Source organism: Myxocyprinus asiaticus, chromosome 35 (assembly GCF_019703515.2).
Source record: "Myxocyprinus asiaticus isolate MX2 ecotype Aquarium Trade chromosome 35, UBuf_Myxa_2, whole genome shotgun sequence".
NCBI lineage: Eukaryota > Metazoa > Chordata > Actinopteri > Cypriniformes > Catostomidae > Myxocyprinus > Myxocyprinus asiaticus.
The window spans coordinates 29,870,204-29,885,873 of record NC_059378.1 but is presented as its reverse complement, the minus strand read 5'-3'; the positions used below and the strand labels follow the sequence as shown (position 1 = coordinate 29,885,873).

General features: G+C 35.2%; 1 protein-coding gene across 2 annotated transcripts; it reads left to right on the top strand.

The window, feature by feature from the left end:
• Positions 1 to 3,530: 3,530 nt before the first annotated feature.
• On the top strand, positions 3,531 to 15,375 carry LOC127425985 (SOSS complex subunit B1-like). 2 transcript variants are annotated; one of them, XM_051672392.1, is made up of 7 exons: positions 3,531 to 3,845; positions 3,986 to 4,124; positions 13,427 to 13,565; positions 13,766 to 13,837; positions 14,108 to 14,183; positions 14,269 to 14,317; positions 14,633 to 15,375. In XM_051672392.1, the coding sequence occupies exons 2-7, from the start codon at positions 4,046 to 4,048 to the stop codon at positions 14,800 to 14,802; spliced, it is 585 nt and encodes a 194-aa protein (XP_051528352.1). In that variant the 5' UTR covers positions 3,531 to 3,845; positions 3,986 to 4,045; the 3' UTR covers positions 14,803 to 15,375. The 2 variants fall into 2 exon arrangements, with proteins under 2 accessions (XP_051528352.1, XP_051528351.1); XM_051672391.1 differs by having other exon boundaries at positions 3,532 to 3,845; positions 4,013 to 4,124.
• The last annotated feature ends 295 nt before the right edge of the window (positions 15,376 to 15,670 follow it).

The window sequence follows — 15,670 nt, the reverse complement described above, 5'->3', positions numbered from 1 at the left end:
CAATTCGAATTTCTTATGTTTTGATAAAATGTCTAAATTTGACTTATTATTGTCTAATTGGAATTGATGAATGTATTATTTTACCTGGTAAATAAATTGTTACATTTGAGTTTATTCTGATTTACTCTGAAACTATTGTGTTTAGTAGATTACGTTAAGTCCATGTTTCCGCAAATCCACGACCAGGTTAGTAGTGGACTAAAGCTCAGTTCTGAGTGGAGCATGGGGCACACCGACTGAGACTTTAGAGCTCCGACTAACAAATTGGCATTACTTCTAGTGTACTTAGAGTGTACAGGCTCGTTATGGAATTTCCATTTAGGACAACATGAAGTTGTTGGCCAGGCCTAAATAGGGTGAAGTCTAAACCTCTGGTTATTGTAATATTTTCTAGCTAAGTGTACATAGGAAACCATGGCATGATCATATAAAGCTATTTTAACTTAGGTATTGTTGGTCTACCTTTGTAAATGTAGTGGTCATGACCTCTGGGTAGAGATAATGTTACTCTAATTAAGTGTTTACTATCTAAGGGGACTAAACAAAATACTTTTAGATAAAAAGGCAAGCATGAGCAGCCATCTAATTAGTATTTAGTCAATTACTGTTTTAATGACCAATACTGCCATATTTGTGAATGAGATCTGTGTACACGGCCGGCGCGAGACTCTCTCAGCGACAGGAATCCGAATGAACGAGTACAATATAAAATAGAGTTAAATACGATGATCAAATGTTAAACCGAATTTAATCATAATAATTAAGATTGGAACATTAATATATCCTTGGAAACTTTTATAATTGGAGTCAGATAAAATAAACGGGGATCATAAAACGAATAATATAGTTATTTAATTGGAACAAACTAACTTAAACTGAATGCGCACGATAAGACAGAACGTGCAGAGACCTTCAGCCACGCCACTGGATGCCGTCCTTGGGCGGACACGGAAAGCTTTGTGATTGCAAATACATGCTAATAATAATAAATAAATACATTTACACTTGTTCAAATGTTTATTCTTCTTGGCAGTTTTTAGCAGTATTATTATTTTAATCATTATGAAAATATATATTAAACATGATAAACAGAATGAAGATTTATTGTTTATATACAATTTTATAAGAATAACAAGTATTATTATTGTTGTAATTATGATTATTATTATTATCCTACATGTAAGATAAAAGTGCATATGAGACGAAGTTGTTTCTGCGTCATCTTCAGCGCTCTCTCACCCGCTTTCTCCGATGCTCCGTGTATACGTCAGTGTCCGAAATCACTCACTCATTTGGTTCACTCCTTGCCTGATGTAGGGCACGCACAGACATCCACTATATAGGAAATAGGGAATGAGTGAAAAAGTGAGAGATTTCGGACACAGCTAATAGTGTATTGTTCATTTTAAAGAAACAGAATTTAAAGGAATGTTACGTTCAATCGAGTCATAATGTGGCATAATGCTGATTACCACAAAAATTAGTTTAGACTCCTAAACTCCTTTTCTTTAAAAACAAAACAACAACAACAACAACAAAAAAAAATCTGGGTTTCAGTGAGGCACTTACAATGGAAGTATATGGGGACTATGAAAGTAAGTGTGGCCAATTTTTGGAGGGTTTAAACAGAAATGTGAGCTTATAATTTTAAAAAAGCATGCAGTAATTCTTCTGTTAAAACTTGTGTATTATTTGAGCTGTAAAGTTGTTTAAATTGTCATTTTTACAGTCCTTTTAGAGTTTTAAGGTTTGTTGACATCGTCATGGAAACAAAGTTGTAAAATTGTCTATAACTTGACACAGAAAAGTTAGTAAGTGATTTTATCACGCTAAAATAATTTTTACATACATATGTTTTATGTCTTGTGTTGTGGCAATACTTTGTAAACAGTGAGTATTTTAATGTGCAGAAAATGGCCCCCATTCACTTCCAGTATAAGTGCCTCAATGGAACCAAGATTTTTGCTTTTTTTTTTTTTTTTTTTTTTTTAAGAAAAGGAGGGACGAGTCAAAATATGTTTTTGTGGTAATCAGTATTATGCCACAAATGCTGTTGATTGAGCTCAACTTGTATAGAACCTGGGACATTCCTTTAAATTATATACATACAATGAAAATTGTACAAACAAGAGTACATATAACAATACATGTCAGGGGTTTTTATGAGACATTACATAAAAAGCAACAAAAATATATTTATGAGTTTGTACATAGTAAACAGTTGCATAGTTCGTATTGCTTTCATATTTTTACTTTTAGAAATCATTTCCAAATATGTTTTAATGTCAATTTTAAATTGTTCAAAAACATGTATTTTTTCATCCATTTGACTTTATGTATATAATAACGTGCCATAATAATAATGAAATAACATATAAATACTAGATTTTTATCTTTATCAATTGAGAAACATTTTAACTTCACATCACTTTCTTATAAATTAACAACAATACAAGCTTCTTTTTGGAAATAATTTTCTAACTCTCTCCAAAAGACATGTACCTTAGGACACTCCCAAAATAAATGATAAATAGACTCAGGGGCACTTTTACAAAAAAACACAATTATCCTCCACATTAACTTTAAATCACTGTATCACCAGTGTCTTAACTGGGTATACTCGATGTACAAACTTATATGAAACCTTCACCTTATTTGTAACACAATACTTGTAAGGTGTCATCCATATTTTACTCAAATCAAACAGAAAATTCCATTTAGCTATAACAGCAAGAATATCTTTTGTTTGCATAAGGGAACGTAAAAAAAACATATATTATTACATCCATAACTCGAAAAATCCTTGCTGTGCAACCTAATGCTGGAAGTAAACTCTTCAGCTGTTTCTAATGGATAAATATTACCACATTGTAAAAGCCTTAAAATGTTCCTGGGAATTGCATGCAATACCATTAAGAAGCCTATTGGCTGGGTTCAACTGAGAAATTATAAATATTGATAAATTCAGTATAACTACATAAAACATCCTAATTTTTAATCAGTTGCTTAACCCAAATAATTCCTTTTTTAAACCAATTTTCATAAAAAATTGTTTTGTTTCTAACTCATATATTTATTGTTCCAAATTGTACATTTATGGATTATGTACAATCATAATTCATCAATGAATTATGATTGTACATAAGTGTCCATGAAAATAATACCTGTTTGTGGAAACTTGAAAGTTTTATTGGTATCTTGTTAATATCAAAATCACATTTCAATAAAAACTCTATACTACCTACTTTTTGAAATACTTTGTTTATTTTTTAAACAATTTTGCAACCGTTTTAATTTAAATATAATGTTTGAAGTCTTAAAATCCAAAACATTCAATCCTCCTTCAATCTTTGACCTACAAATATAATGTACCCTTTTTAATATAATGTAGTTTGTTCTTCCATATAAATTCCTTTAAATTATGTCCACTTTGTCAGCAACAGCGCGTAACAGCAGGTGGCGGTAATGCACTGTTAAGTTACGATCCGCCAATAAAACAGAAGAAGAAGAAGCAACAGCGTATGAACGTGAATCCCGCGATATCTGCCTTTGATCTCGAAGGTGTCTGACCCTCCACGAGATGTGAGAACTGTCCGACTTGACAATTGTTATTTATTTCACTCTTTCCCTGACTACAGTCGCCTACTCTCGTCTACTTTCAAGGCGAGGCGTTTGGTATTTCGAGCGAGCCTATTGACTGAAATGATTGACAGCTGTCAGAACAAGTAGCGCTTTCATTCACGTCACGAGGTGTGAGCGTGTAGAGTATTATTCATAGAAGGCGCTGCAGATGAATAGCATAACTACTGATAAAACAGAAAGTCACTGTCGCTCGATGCTAACCAGTAAGTGTTTACATTAGTTTCCTTGTTTGTAAATGTGTAATATCAGCTGTCCGTACATGCTTCAAGTCGCCAAAATAATGTTAATTTCTGAAGATAAATATTTATATTGTCTTATTGAGATGCTGTTTTAACGTGTGTAGAATGCATCACACTGTGTTGTATCTCAGGTTTTGCTGGATCTGGACAGACACACACTGATCATGAGCACAGAGACTCATGTAAAGGACATTAAAGCTGGACTCAAGAATCTCAATGTCATCTTCATTGTGCTGGAAACAGGTGTCCTAACATCACATAACATATAGTGGGTAGTCAAAGTAATGGAGAAAAATTACTTTTGGTATCTAGCAGACATTGTTATCAAAAGTGATTTACAAATAATAATAATAATAAAAAATACATCATATGCATTATATATTAAACCATGGTAAAACAATGGCACCATATACAATAGTGCTGTATTATTATCATATTGATGTACTATGGTATCTAGAAGGCACTTTAGGTTAGCCTACTTTTTGGTACCTTTTTATTAGTGGCTCCATTTGTCATTGTATTTAGTTAGTAGTAAAATATAATAAAAATATGCTTAATATAATATACAGTATATATCATGGTCGGAAATTTACGGGGCTCATTGCAAAAATGTAACTAACATAAATTCCTCCGAAATTCAACAAATGAGGGCAGAAAAAGCCCCTGCAATGAGTTACTGATTCTTGAAAATATAAATAACATCTGTTATAGTTACAAATACATAGGCTACATCGCAATCTTCATTTAAATTTTCGCTGAACATTATTTGTTGTGTGCCGTCCGTCGTGCAAATATTGCCAGATGATGAGTCTGATGGATTCTAGCACCATTGACCCGCATAGACGGACATTCTGCTTTTCTTGCTCCGCATGAAGTTACTGTTTACAAACAAACGCTCTGCCCTGCCACTTCGGGGTTCTTTTAGTAGCCCAGAAAAGGACAGTTGTCTTTGGGCGCTGTGCTCAAATTGCTTTGAAACTGCCCAAAATGTGCTGTTTGTGGGGTTGAAACACCCCGTTTCCCACAGATCATTAGAGATTAGTGCTTCTTTAAATTTCCACCAAATCATTGCATCAGGGTAAACTCACGATTTTACATAAATTATGATAATTCACGGATCACCGTCATTGTTATAGCGTCTGCTCTTTTGGACACAATTGACCTGCAGCAGCTGTTGGTTGAAACTTATTTTACGAAGAAATCGTACAAACTCAGATCGCAAACAGCTGTTTTTAATTTCCAAAGTGCTGTCGCTGTGAAAGATATTAGGTCAAATATGGTCTAACGATGATCTTCTTTGATCAAGACCAACATATATGATAGAACGTGCGGAACAGGAACCGTCTCCACCACAGCTCATGGACTATTGTTTGTGAATGGATGAGTGAATAAAAATGTCATACTGCTAAAATAATGTTTGCATTTATTACATGTCCGACATAATCATACAGGCATATTGAATCAAGTTTAAACTTGTTTTGCCAATATTTCAGAAAATAACCCCCATAATTTCTTCCCTGTAAACCATAGATATTCCTTTATTATAACTTGTATTAAAATTAACAGACATTATTACATACAATAAAGCTGAAGAGATTATTAAAACTGCAGCGCTGCTTATTTCCACCATTGAAATCTGCTGCTCGAAAGAACCCGGAAGCGTGGTTTCCTGCGGTGTGACGTCAGAGTAATTTAATCTATTCTATGTCTTGCTCCCGTGTTAATTTCCGTGACCGTTCGCCCATCACGTTCAGAATAAACAATCCTAAGTAACACCATCACTCCCTGTGCTATTGCTGTTTCCCTGCCCATCGGCCCATCTCACTTATTGTATGCTGCTATCTGTCTGTCTGAAAAGCCTCCTCAAATGCTTGAGGGCAAAAGTGTGGGAGGGATGGAATATATTTAGTAAGGTCTGAGAAATCACAAAATATAATGTAACCAAATGTTAAAATTGACTTAATAATAACAATAAATTAATAATATCTGTATTGTTAAATACAGATAAATGTAAATAAAATTATATTAATATTATATATTATATTAATAATACAGTAATACTTATGCAGAACATTAACCACTTTTAGTTAATTATATATTTGACTAATGTTAATTGTGAAATGTTTTATTTCTGTCTTTTTTTTTCAACTGGCATGTGTAGGTGCTACTGGTTGTTTAAATCAGTTTTACTATCAGAAATAATCAGTACTTAATTGCTATTAATTATGGAATAATCAAATAACAATTAAATAACTAAATAGTAATTAAATAGAATTTAACTCATTAAACTATTCTCCAGAAATAATCAATAATTAATTGTTATTAATTATGGAATAATCAAATAACAATTAAATAACTAAATAGTAATTAAATAGAATTTAATTCATTAAACTCTATTCTCGGGGCACCACTCTTTGAAAAGAGAAAAATGATAGCAAATTACTGATTGAGTCTCATAAAACAAAATCTACCCTGTAGGTTGAGTATCTTAATTGTTAATCAAAATAATCAAAAAGGGGAAAAACTAGTTAAATTATTGGTATACAAATCTAATAGTAATCTAGTTACAGTTAGTTTCTAACACCAATAACATAATAGTACTCTGAGGTAACTTGGGAGTTCTTCACGTGGCAGAGGTTGGCTTCAACACAATATTCAAACAAAAAAACAAACAGGAGTACTTATTATAATATTTCAAGATTTATTATAATCAAGCAGTAGTGAACACAGCCAATACTATCTGAATATAATCCAAAAATAAAATCAAGGAAATCCTAAACTAACAGTGGAGCTATATGCTAGTGTGTGTGTGTGTGTGTGTGTCCAGGTGTGGTAACAAAGGAATCAAAATGGAGGATCAGGTTCAAAATGGAGGGTTAAGTCCAAAATGGAGCTGATACCACGTGCGGATGGAAATGAGCGGACACACAAAGGAACTGACGAAACAGGCGGGAGAATTTGGTTCACCAGCCTGAGTCGAACACAAACCGAGGCGCCGCTCACTCAATGAATATCAGTGAGAGAGAGAGAATGAGAGCGAGAGAGGGAGGAAAAATGCATGCAGTTTAGTTAAGGGTAACCGCTTGTAACAGCAGGACTGAATTACTAGTTCAAATCACTCAACAAAACAAACGTAACCCCAAAAGAAACTAAAACAAATCTCCCAACTCGAAGCAGCGAGCAGAGTTTAACATACAAATATACTCAAAACATCAGCATTTAGAATCAAAAATACGATTTAGATTCACAAGAAAAATCACAGTTTCTAAACTAAATCTGCCCAGATATCAAGCCTTACTTGGGAAATCCTGTATGATTTCAGTAGGTTTGTCCGTTGGAATTCCTGTTGCATTGAGCGGTCAGGAGAAACGGTCTGGATGGTCCCTTGTCTTACGCTCGTAGGCGAAAAGACGCGTCTCTGCTTTATTCTTCGGATCCAGCGACGGAGAAGAATGCAGAAAGTAGTCAACGTTGAATGAAAAAGAGGGAGAAGGGAAACTGGTCGCCTTTCCGTTTTTCAAAATAAATTCACTGTTGCTTTACAGTGAAACTGAACCGGTTGATAAAAGTATACTATAAGACTTGAACAAAGCTAAGTTAATCTTACTCTACCGTGGCCAAATGGCGAGGTTAGAAAAACGTGGTCTCTTTGTTCTCAGTCCAAACGGAGGGAAAACTCCTTCAGTACGTGCACAGTACAGATGTCCCTTAACAGCCAGGCAGAGCTTAGCACAGAGAGGCCGAAATTCATCTGTCCGGGGTTTTGTTGACGAGATGACGTCATCGGTCGTAGGCCGCTCGACCAATGGCGTTTGAGACTGGGTCCATGGGCGGGACTTCGCATCCAGTTGTGAATTTGTGAAGGATCCTGGGAAACTGAGTTCAATGTCTCTCCTTTTGATCATAGAACAAAGGGCCATGCGGTCTCCGCTGCCATTTTAAGTGGGCCAAGGCCCTGCACATGTAAGGGGTTGGGTTTTTAATTAAGCTTTTCATTACAAATTTGGAGAAACCTTGTAACAGGGTGGTTAAAATGGGAAAGGAGAAGGTGGGAACTGGCTGAACAGTCAAAGTAACATGTAATGTAAAATTAAAACATAAAGACAAAACATAAACACACGGCAGCTGCGTGTGGCTTTCTCTCTCTCTCGAACTGCCGCATCTGGCTGCCTTTATCCCCCTCCTCAGCTGATTAGCCTGACTGCGGGCAGGGTGTGCGTAGTCACGGCCTGGCCCCACCCTGCTCCTTGTCATGTTTGTCTTCTCCTCTGTGTCATTTCATTAAATCCGTTTTGTATGCTATGTGAACTTAATAGCCAAAATATTTGGAAATATGCAGGAAAAAAGTGAACGAGGAATGTATTTCAGTCACGATGCACATTATGGAGTGTAGAGATCAGGCAATTCTGTACTTATTGAAACATCCCATTATTCAAATTAAATTAATTAAATTGAAGTACAGTATTTGACATAAAAGGATGACACAGAGTCATTGTATAATGTTAGAAAAAAATTGCTCTTACAAAGGAAAAAAAAATGCTCCTGGAAATCAATTAAAGGGTGCAAATATTGCGCTTTCTTGGAAAAGTTAATTTCCAACCTCTCTCTCTCTCTCTCTCTCTCTCTCTCTCTCTCTCTATATATATATACATGGGTTGGAAATCATATATATAATGTATATACTTGTTGTGCTCAAAAGTTTGCATACCCTTGGAGAATTGGTCATATTTGTACCATTTTTAAAGAAAACGTGAGTGAGCAGGCAAAACACATTTCTTTTATTTCTTATGTGATTCATATTCAACTGTAGGTTATAACAGAATGGCACAATCATAAAACAAAACATGGCAACAAAGAAAAAAATGAAATGACCCCTGTTCAAAAGTCTGCATACCCTTAGTTCTTAATACTGTGTATTGCCCCTTTAGCATCAATGACAGCGTGCAGCTTTTGTAATAGTTGTCTATGAGGCCCCGAATTCTTGCAGGTGTTATAGCTGCCCATTCATCTTGGCAAAATGCCTCCAGGTCACGCAAAGTCTTTGGTCGTCTTGCATGAACCGCACGTTTGAGATCTCCCCAGAGTGGCTCGATGATATTAAGGTCAGGAGACTGTGATGGCCACTCCAGAACCTTCACCTTTTTCTGCTGTAACCACTGGTGGGTCAACTTGGCCTTGTGCTTAAGGTCATTTTCGTGCTGGAAAGTCCAAGAGAGTCCCATGCACAGCTTTCGTGCAGAAGAATGCAAATTGTCTGCCAGTATTTTCTGATAACATGCTGCCATCAGTTTTCACAAGATTCCCCGTACCTTTAGTGCTCACACACCCCCAAAACACCAGTGAGCCACCACCATGCTTCACAGTGGGGATGGTGTTCTTTTCACTATAGGCCTTGTTGACCCCTCTCCAAACAAAGCGCTTATGATTGTGACCATAAAGCTCTATTTTGGTCTCGTCACTCCAAATTACAGTGTGCCAGAAGCTGTGAGGTGTGTCACGGTGTTGTCGGGCATATTGTAACTGGGCTTTTTTGTGGCATTGGTGCAGTAAAGGCTTCTTTCTGGCAACTTGACCATGCAGCTATTTTTGTTCAAGTATCGTCGTATTGTGCTCCTTGAAACAACCACACGGTCTTTTTCCAGAGCAGCCTGTATTTCTCCTGAGGTTACCTATGGGTTTTTCTTTGTATCCTGAACAGTTCTTCTGGCAGTTGTGGCTGAAATCTTTCTTGGTCTACCTGACCTTGGCTTGTTATCAAGAGATCCCCTAATTTTCCACTTCTTAATAAGTGATTGAACAGTACTGACTGGTATTTTCAAGGCTTTGGATATATTTTTATATCCTTTTCCATCTTTATAAAGTTCCATTACCTTGTTACGCAGGTCGTTTGACAGTTCTTTCCTGCTCCCCATGGCTCAGTATCTAGCCTGCTCAGTGCATCCACGTGAGAGCTAACAAACTCATTGACTATTTATACACAGACACTAATTGCAATTTAAAAAGCCACAGGTGTGGGAAATTAACCTTTAATTGCCATTTAAACCTGTTTTTGTCACCTTGTGTGTCTGTAACAAGGCCAAACATTCAAAGGTATGTAAACTTTTGATCAGGACCATTTGGGTGATTTCTGTTATCATTATGATTTAAAAAGGAGCCAAACAACTATGTGATTATAAATGGTTTCATATGATCACTATCCTTAAATAAAAGACAATTTTTGCATGATCAGTCATATTTTCAAAATCAATGCCAAAATTTCACAATTTCTGCCAGGGTATGCAAACTTATATATATTAAATTAAACTTGTATATTAAATGTTTGGGGTTTGAACATCCAATGTTTTGAATCATAGTCCAGAGCTTAAACCACTCCACCACACAAATGACAAGTTTAAATTATGCCAAAGAGACATACCAAGTTGAGAGTGTACAAAACGATTGCTGAGAAAATGTTGTCGTTACAGCTAAGCAGTTTTGAATTGAAGCAGGAATTATGCAGTGAAGTATGGCTTACATTGTAGTAAGCACAAAATGAAGACTCAAAGGTCAACAGAAGTATAATTCTTAAAACTATTTTTTTTTGCAAAATTCAAACACCAATTCTTTGGAAGCGTAGTCCAGAGCTTTAACCCTCTTGGGTCTGAGGGTGTTTTGACATGCCTTGATATTTGTGTTTTTTTCAGTTGCTTAAAAACATATTAATGGCTAAAGTCTGATAACTCTGTATTCAGCACAAACTGGGCTAGAATAATATGTGAACAACATGTATGTACGTGTTTGTATTTTTGAGAAAATAACGTTTATGCGTGGTTTTTGAAAAAACAAAAATTTTAAGTCACTGAAATAAGGCCATATAATACATACTAAACATTTGTTCAAGACTTTTGAGAACTGGATATTGTAGCCTAGAGTTTTTGGTACGAAATGATGTGAAAACCATACTGAGCACTCATTCATACAAAACAATATAGTCATTTAACCTTTGTAAGACACTTTTAGTGTTAGAAAAGCCATATGCCAGGAGGCGTGGATGATCATGAATATTGATGTGATTCACACCTGAGGAGACAAAGACCCCCTCCCCTGAGAGAGAATTAATTTGAGGAGACTTAATGATTTAATGTATTGTTTGTAGCTTATTCACAAAATCAAGTTTAAGTTAAAAGAAGTAATCTGACTATACATTTTCTTTACATAAAGACTTAACTTTAGACCTACACTACCATTTAAAGTTTTAGATCTGTAAGATTTTTTAATGTTTTTAAAAGAAGTCTCTTCTGCTCACCAAGGCTGCATTTATTTTGATCCAAAATACAGCAAAAACAGTGATATTGTGAAATATTTTTACAATTTAAAATAAGAGTTTTCTATTTGAATATATTGTAAAATGCAATTTATTCCTGTGATCAAAGCTGAATTTTCAGCATCATTACTGCAGTCTTCAGTGTCACATGATCCTTCAGAAATCATTCTAATATGCTGATTTTCTAATATGGGCATATTTACAGCACATTTTACACATTTACACCCGAACAGATATTTGCAAGCACAAGCTTCATTGATGATACTGAGGCAACATAAACACTAGTTAAAATATAATCTAAACATTCATATTATTTTTATATCATATTACATATCATATTTATATCATACAGCATACAATTTAAATATACAATTTAAATACCTGCTTTAGCCGAAACAACATTTAAATGTAAAATGTAAAACTTGCCTATTAGGACATATTTCAAATTTCAATACTCTGAATACTGGCTGGCAAGTCTGGAAATAGTCCAACTAGTAAAATATGTCAATTTTTATATAAAATAGCATGTCAACTAATATGTAAGTAAAACTTAATGACTTACTCATCCGAAATTGTATCCTCGGCTGGATCAAGTCGCTCTTCAAAATGCAGATGTTCATCGTCGGATTTCCGCTCTTATTCTGAGGAAAATGTGAACTCTTCGTCACTATCCAGGAGCTTCCTCACCTGTGTAGCGTGCCATCTTCCAAACGCACAGAAAAGTGAATGAACTTGATGTTTTTTTAAGGCATTATTGGGTGCGTTTACCATTTACATTGATCGTCTCAGCACATTACCGTATGAATAGCACGCTTTGCTGGTGGGTGTGATCACATTAGCCATAATTAGCTGAGCCAGGAGAAACTCTACATCACTTTGTTTCATACAGATTACATTGCAGGAGAATATGTGTTTTAAATTTGAATTGTTTTATTTAAAAGTAGACATTTTAAGCTTTCTTTAGACATATGTTTCATGTTTGTCTGATAAGTATTCGTGGAGTTTCAGTTCATTTTTGTGACGTGTTTCGGAAAGTTGCTCACGGAGACAGAGACGGCTGAAAGCGCACCCTGTTTATTTTCTTTATTTTACAAAAGCATATGGTTTTGTTGTTATTGTGAGTGTACACAAATAAAAGTAGAGCCTTTATAGTTTCTAATGATGTCTTACACTTATCTGTATGCCCAAAAATGACGGAGTATTTTAAGTTGTTTCCGCTGTTACGAGGAAAAAATCCAGCAGGACGTGCCGGCGCGTCCGTCGACCCCAGAGGGTTACCACTGTGCCACACAATCGACAAGTCTAAATGACGCCAAAGAAACATTCCAAGTTAAGAGTACAAAACGATTGCTGAGAAAATTTTATTACAGCTATGAGGTTTTTAATGAAGCCGAAATTATACAATGAAGTAAGGCCTACATTGTAGAAAGCCCATTGTGAAGAAGGTGGTCAACTGAAGTACACATTTTTAAACCATCCTGTGTAGGACTCGAACACTGCATCTTTTGAAATGTTGTCCAGAGCTTTAACATCTGTGCCACTCAGTTGACACGTCTCAAAAATAGCAAAGAGAAATGCCAAATTTAGGCAACACTCAAAAGCTTTGGTTTGCATGTTAAACTTATAACATGCTAAGCTTATGTTGCCTACGGATAGCATGGTATCCAAACAGCCTTAAAAGATAGAATACTTTACAGTTTGGTTAACATGATAAGATTATCATAGCATTTAGCATGCTAAACATGCTAACCAAACCATTTTCTTTTGAACTTTAGGTAGTGCCTTTTTCAAACTGTTCAAGTACCCTCATGGCATGATGTCAATGACACATACTAATTTTCTTTTTCTGACAAAGCATTCAAAAGATACATCAATTTATATAAAAATTTTAAATGGCAGAGAGGAAATATGGCCAATGTTGAAAACATTTTAATTGGTAAGCCCCATAAGGGCTCGGCCCCTAATAATAATAATAATAATAATAATAGGAGCTATGCCCCTTCGGTGCTTGGCCCATAATAAGAAATCTAACAGATACAGTATTGGCTTGACCCCTGAGAACAGATACTATGGGGCTTCGCTGCTTCTGGGCTTGCCCCAAATAATGGCATATGGTAATCATAAACAAACTCCTCTGACACAGATAAATAGTGGTTGCAGGTTAAATCTTAGTCTGGAATAGACAGCCCAGCAGAAAGTGTGAATGAAGTTCTAAATCTTTTCTCACACAATCTTATTGAAGGCCGAGTGACGAAGACCAAAGACGGACATGAGGTGCGCACGTGTAAAGTGGCCGACAAGACAGGTAGCATCAGTATATCAGTTTGGGATGAAGTTGGGGGACTCATTCAGGCTGGTGACATCATCAGACTTACCAAAGGGTGAGGCTGTGTTTAATATCAATGATTCACACTGAATGTCTGTTGTATTCATTCTATAAGACTTGTGATTGTATACTATTTTCAAAAGTCAGTAGCTGCCTAAAAACAACATCAATTATAGTACTAAGTGCAACTACAGCTGTTCATATACAAATGTAACAGTTTACAGTTTGTTTACAGAATATTTGCATTTTTTGCAGGTATGCCTCAGTTTTTAAAGGCTGTTTGACACTGTATACTGGAAGGGGAGGCGAGCTACAGAAAATCGGCGAGTATGTTGAAGATGGGTTTTATACACTTGTGATATTATTTGATCATTATAGAAAAAGTAAAAACACTGATGTCTTTTGCCATTTCACCACAGTGCTACAACTGTTTATGGAAAACATGACTATTTAAATAAGAATTGTGTTGCATTAAAATACCACAAAAAACTGATCTATATCTATACAAGTGAAAATACAAACAGTATTTACATTAAACTTCATCTTGCCCAGAAATATTTTATTGTTAATGAATTAACTATGTATCCAATTTCTAAGGTTCTGTATGGTGTACTCTGAGGTGCCAAACTTTAGTGAACCAAATCCAGAATATTTGGCCCAGACGAATAAAACAGTATGTCCGGTTTTGGTGGTATCTTATCTTAAATGTTGTTGTACCTATTGGTCATGGGAATTCACATTTTTCTTTTTCCTGTAAGGTACTGAATGACCAGAGCAATGTGAACAGCAGCACTGCTGCCTCTGCAGGTATAAGTATATAAGTAGCAAGTGGTTTCTGTATTTGATCACTGGCATCTGGCATTTGAACTTTTCCTTTGTAATAATTTTAATTAAAACAATTTGGGAATCCAATTATTTGATAAAACATATATATATTATTAGTATGTATGTGTGTGTATATATATATATATATATATATATATATACTGTATGTACTAAAATATCACAATATAAAAATTTAAAAAAAAAAGTAAAAAATATTGTCATTTTTCACAATCAATTGATTTTTTATTTTTTTTATTTATTTTTATCTAACATAAGTAACTGATTCAATGTTTAAAGGGAACGACACTGCTAATGGGGTGAATTTTCAAAGCTCTGGTAACTCCACTAATGGACAGCCGAGTGGACGAGTGAGTAGCGGAAATGGAGACAGATGGACACCTAGTCCAGGTGTGGGAGGAAGTGCCGTAAGCAATGGGAAAGAGATGCAGCGAACAGTGAAAAGATGATTTATGTGTAGTCGTTGAGCAGCAGAATAATTTCAAAATGGTTTTTGTGATCAACTATTTGAACTATGCGTCATCTGAAGACATATTTAGCTAAACTTTGAGCATTTCTACGTTGAAGTAGACATACTTCCTGTATGTTTGTATTACTCTATATTTTTGATTATGCAGTTAACTGTATGTGATGTCACCTATCAGTTATTGCTTAATTGGTGAAGTGCAGCCTGTTTTTTTAATGTTTAACCTTAGCATGGACACACCAACCTGTTATAACAGTTTCAAGCATAAGTATAGTATAGTAAACTTGTGGCAATCAATTACAAATTAACATTCAATTATTATTTAACTGACAGTTTTATTTGTGTTTAAATTAGACAAGAATTACCACAGTTGCCAAACTTGGTAGAGTAGATGCTGTGTGGATACAGTTCATGTTTGAAGCATGTTATGCCATTGACAACTGAAATTATTAACTGATGAAAATTGACCATTAGCAACCATGTTTGTTCATATGTCCAGTTGATAGTTTAGGATTATGTTAGCATGCCAAAAATATCCTTAAACAGTTGAGCAGTTTTTGTTGTTGTTTTTGTTGGGATTTGTATAGCACCCCCAGGACTAGAATTTACTGAAATTAGGGATTTTTCCAAAATGTCCTGTTGTCCATGCCTAACAAATTGTGTAAACTTTGGGAATTTCATCCAGAAGACATCAATTAGTCAATAATAAATAACATGGCTTCCCTACGGTGAAATGGAAAAATCACATGGACATTTGATGTGGAAGCTGTTGAGACCCCTAAAAAAAAGTCTGTTAGTGTAAAACTACATGTGACCCACTCTATAGCCTAGTTTCCATCCATTTTGTTATC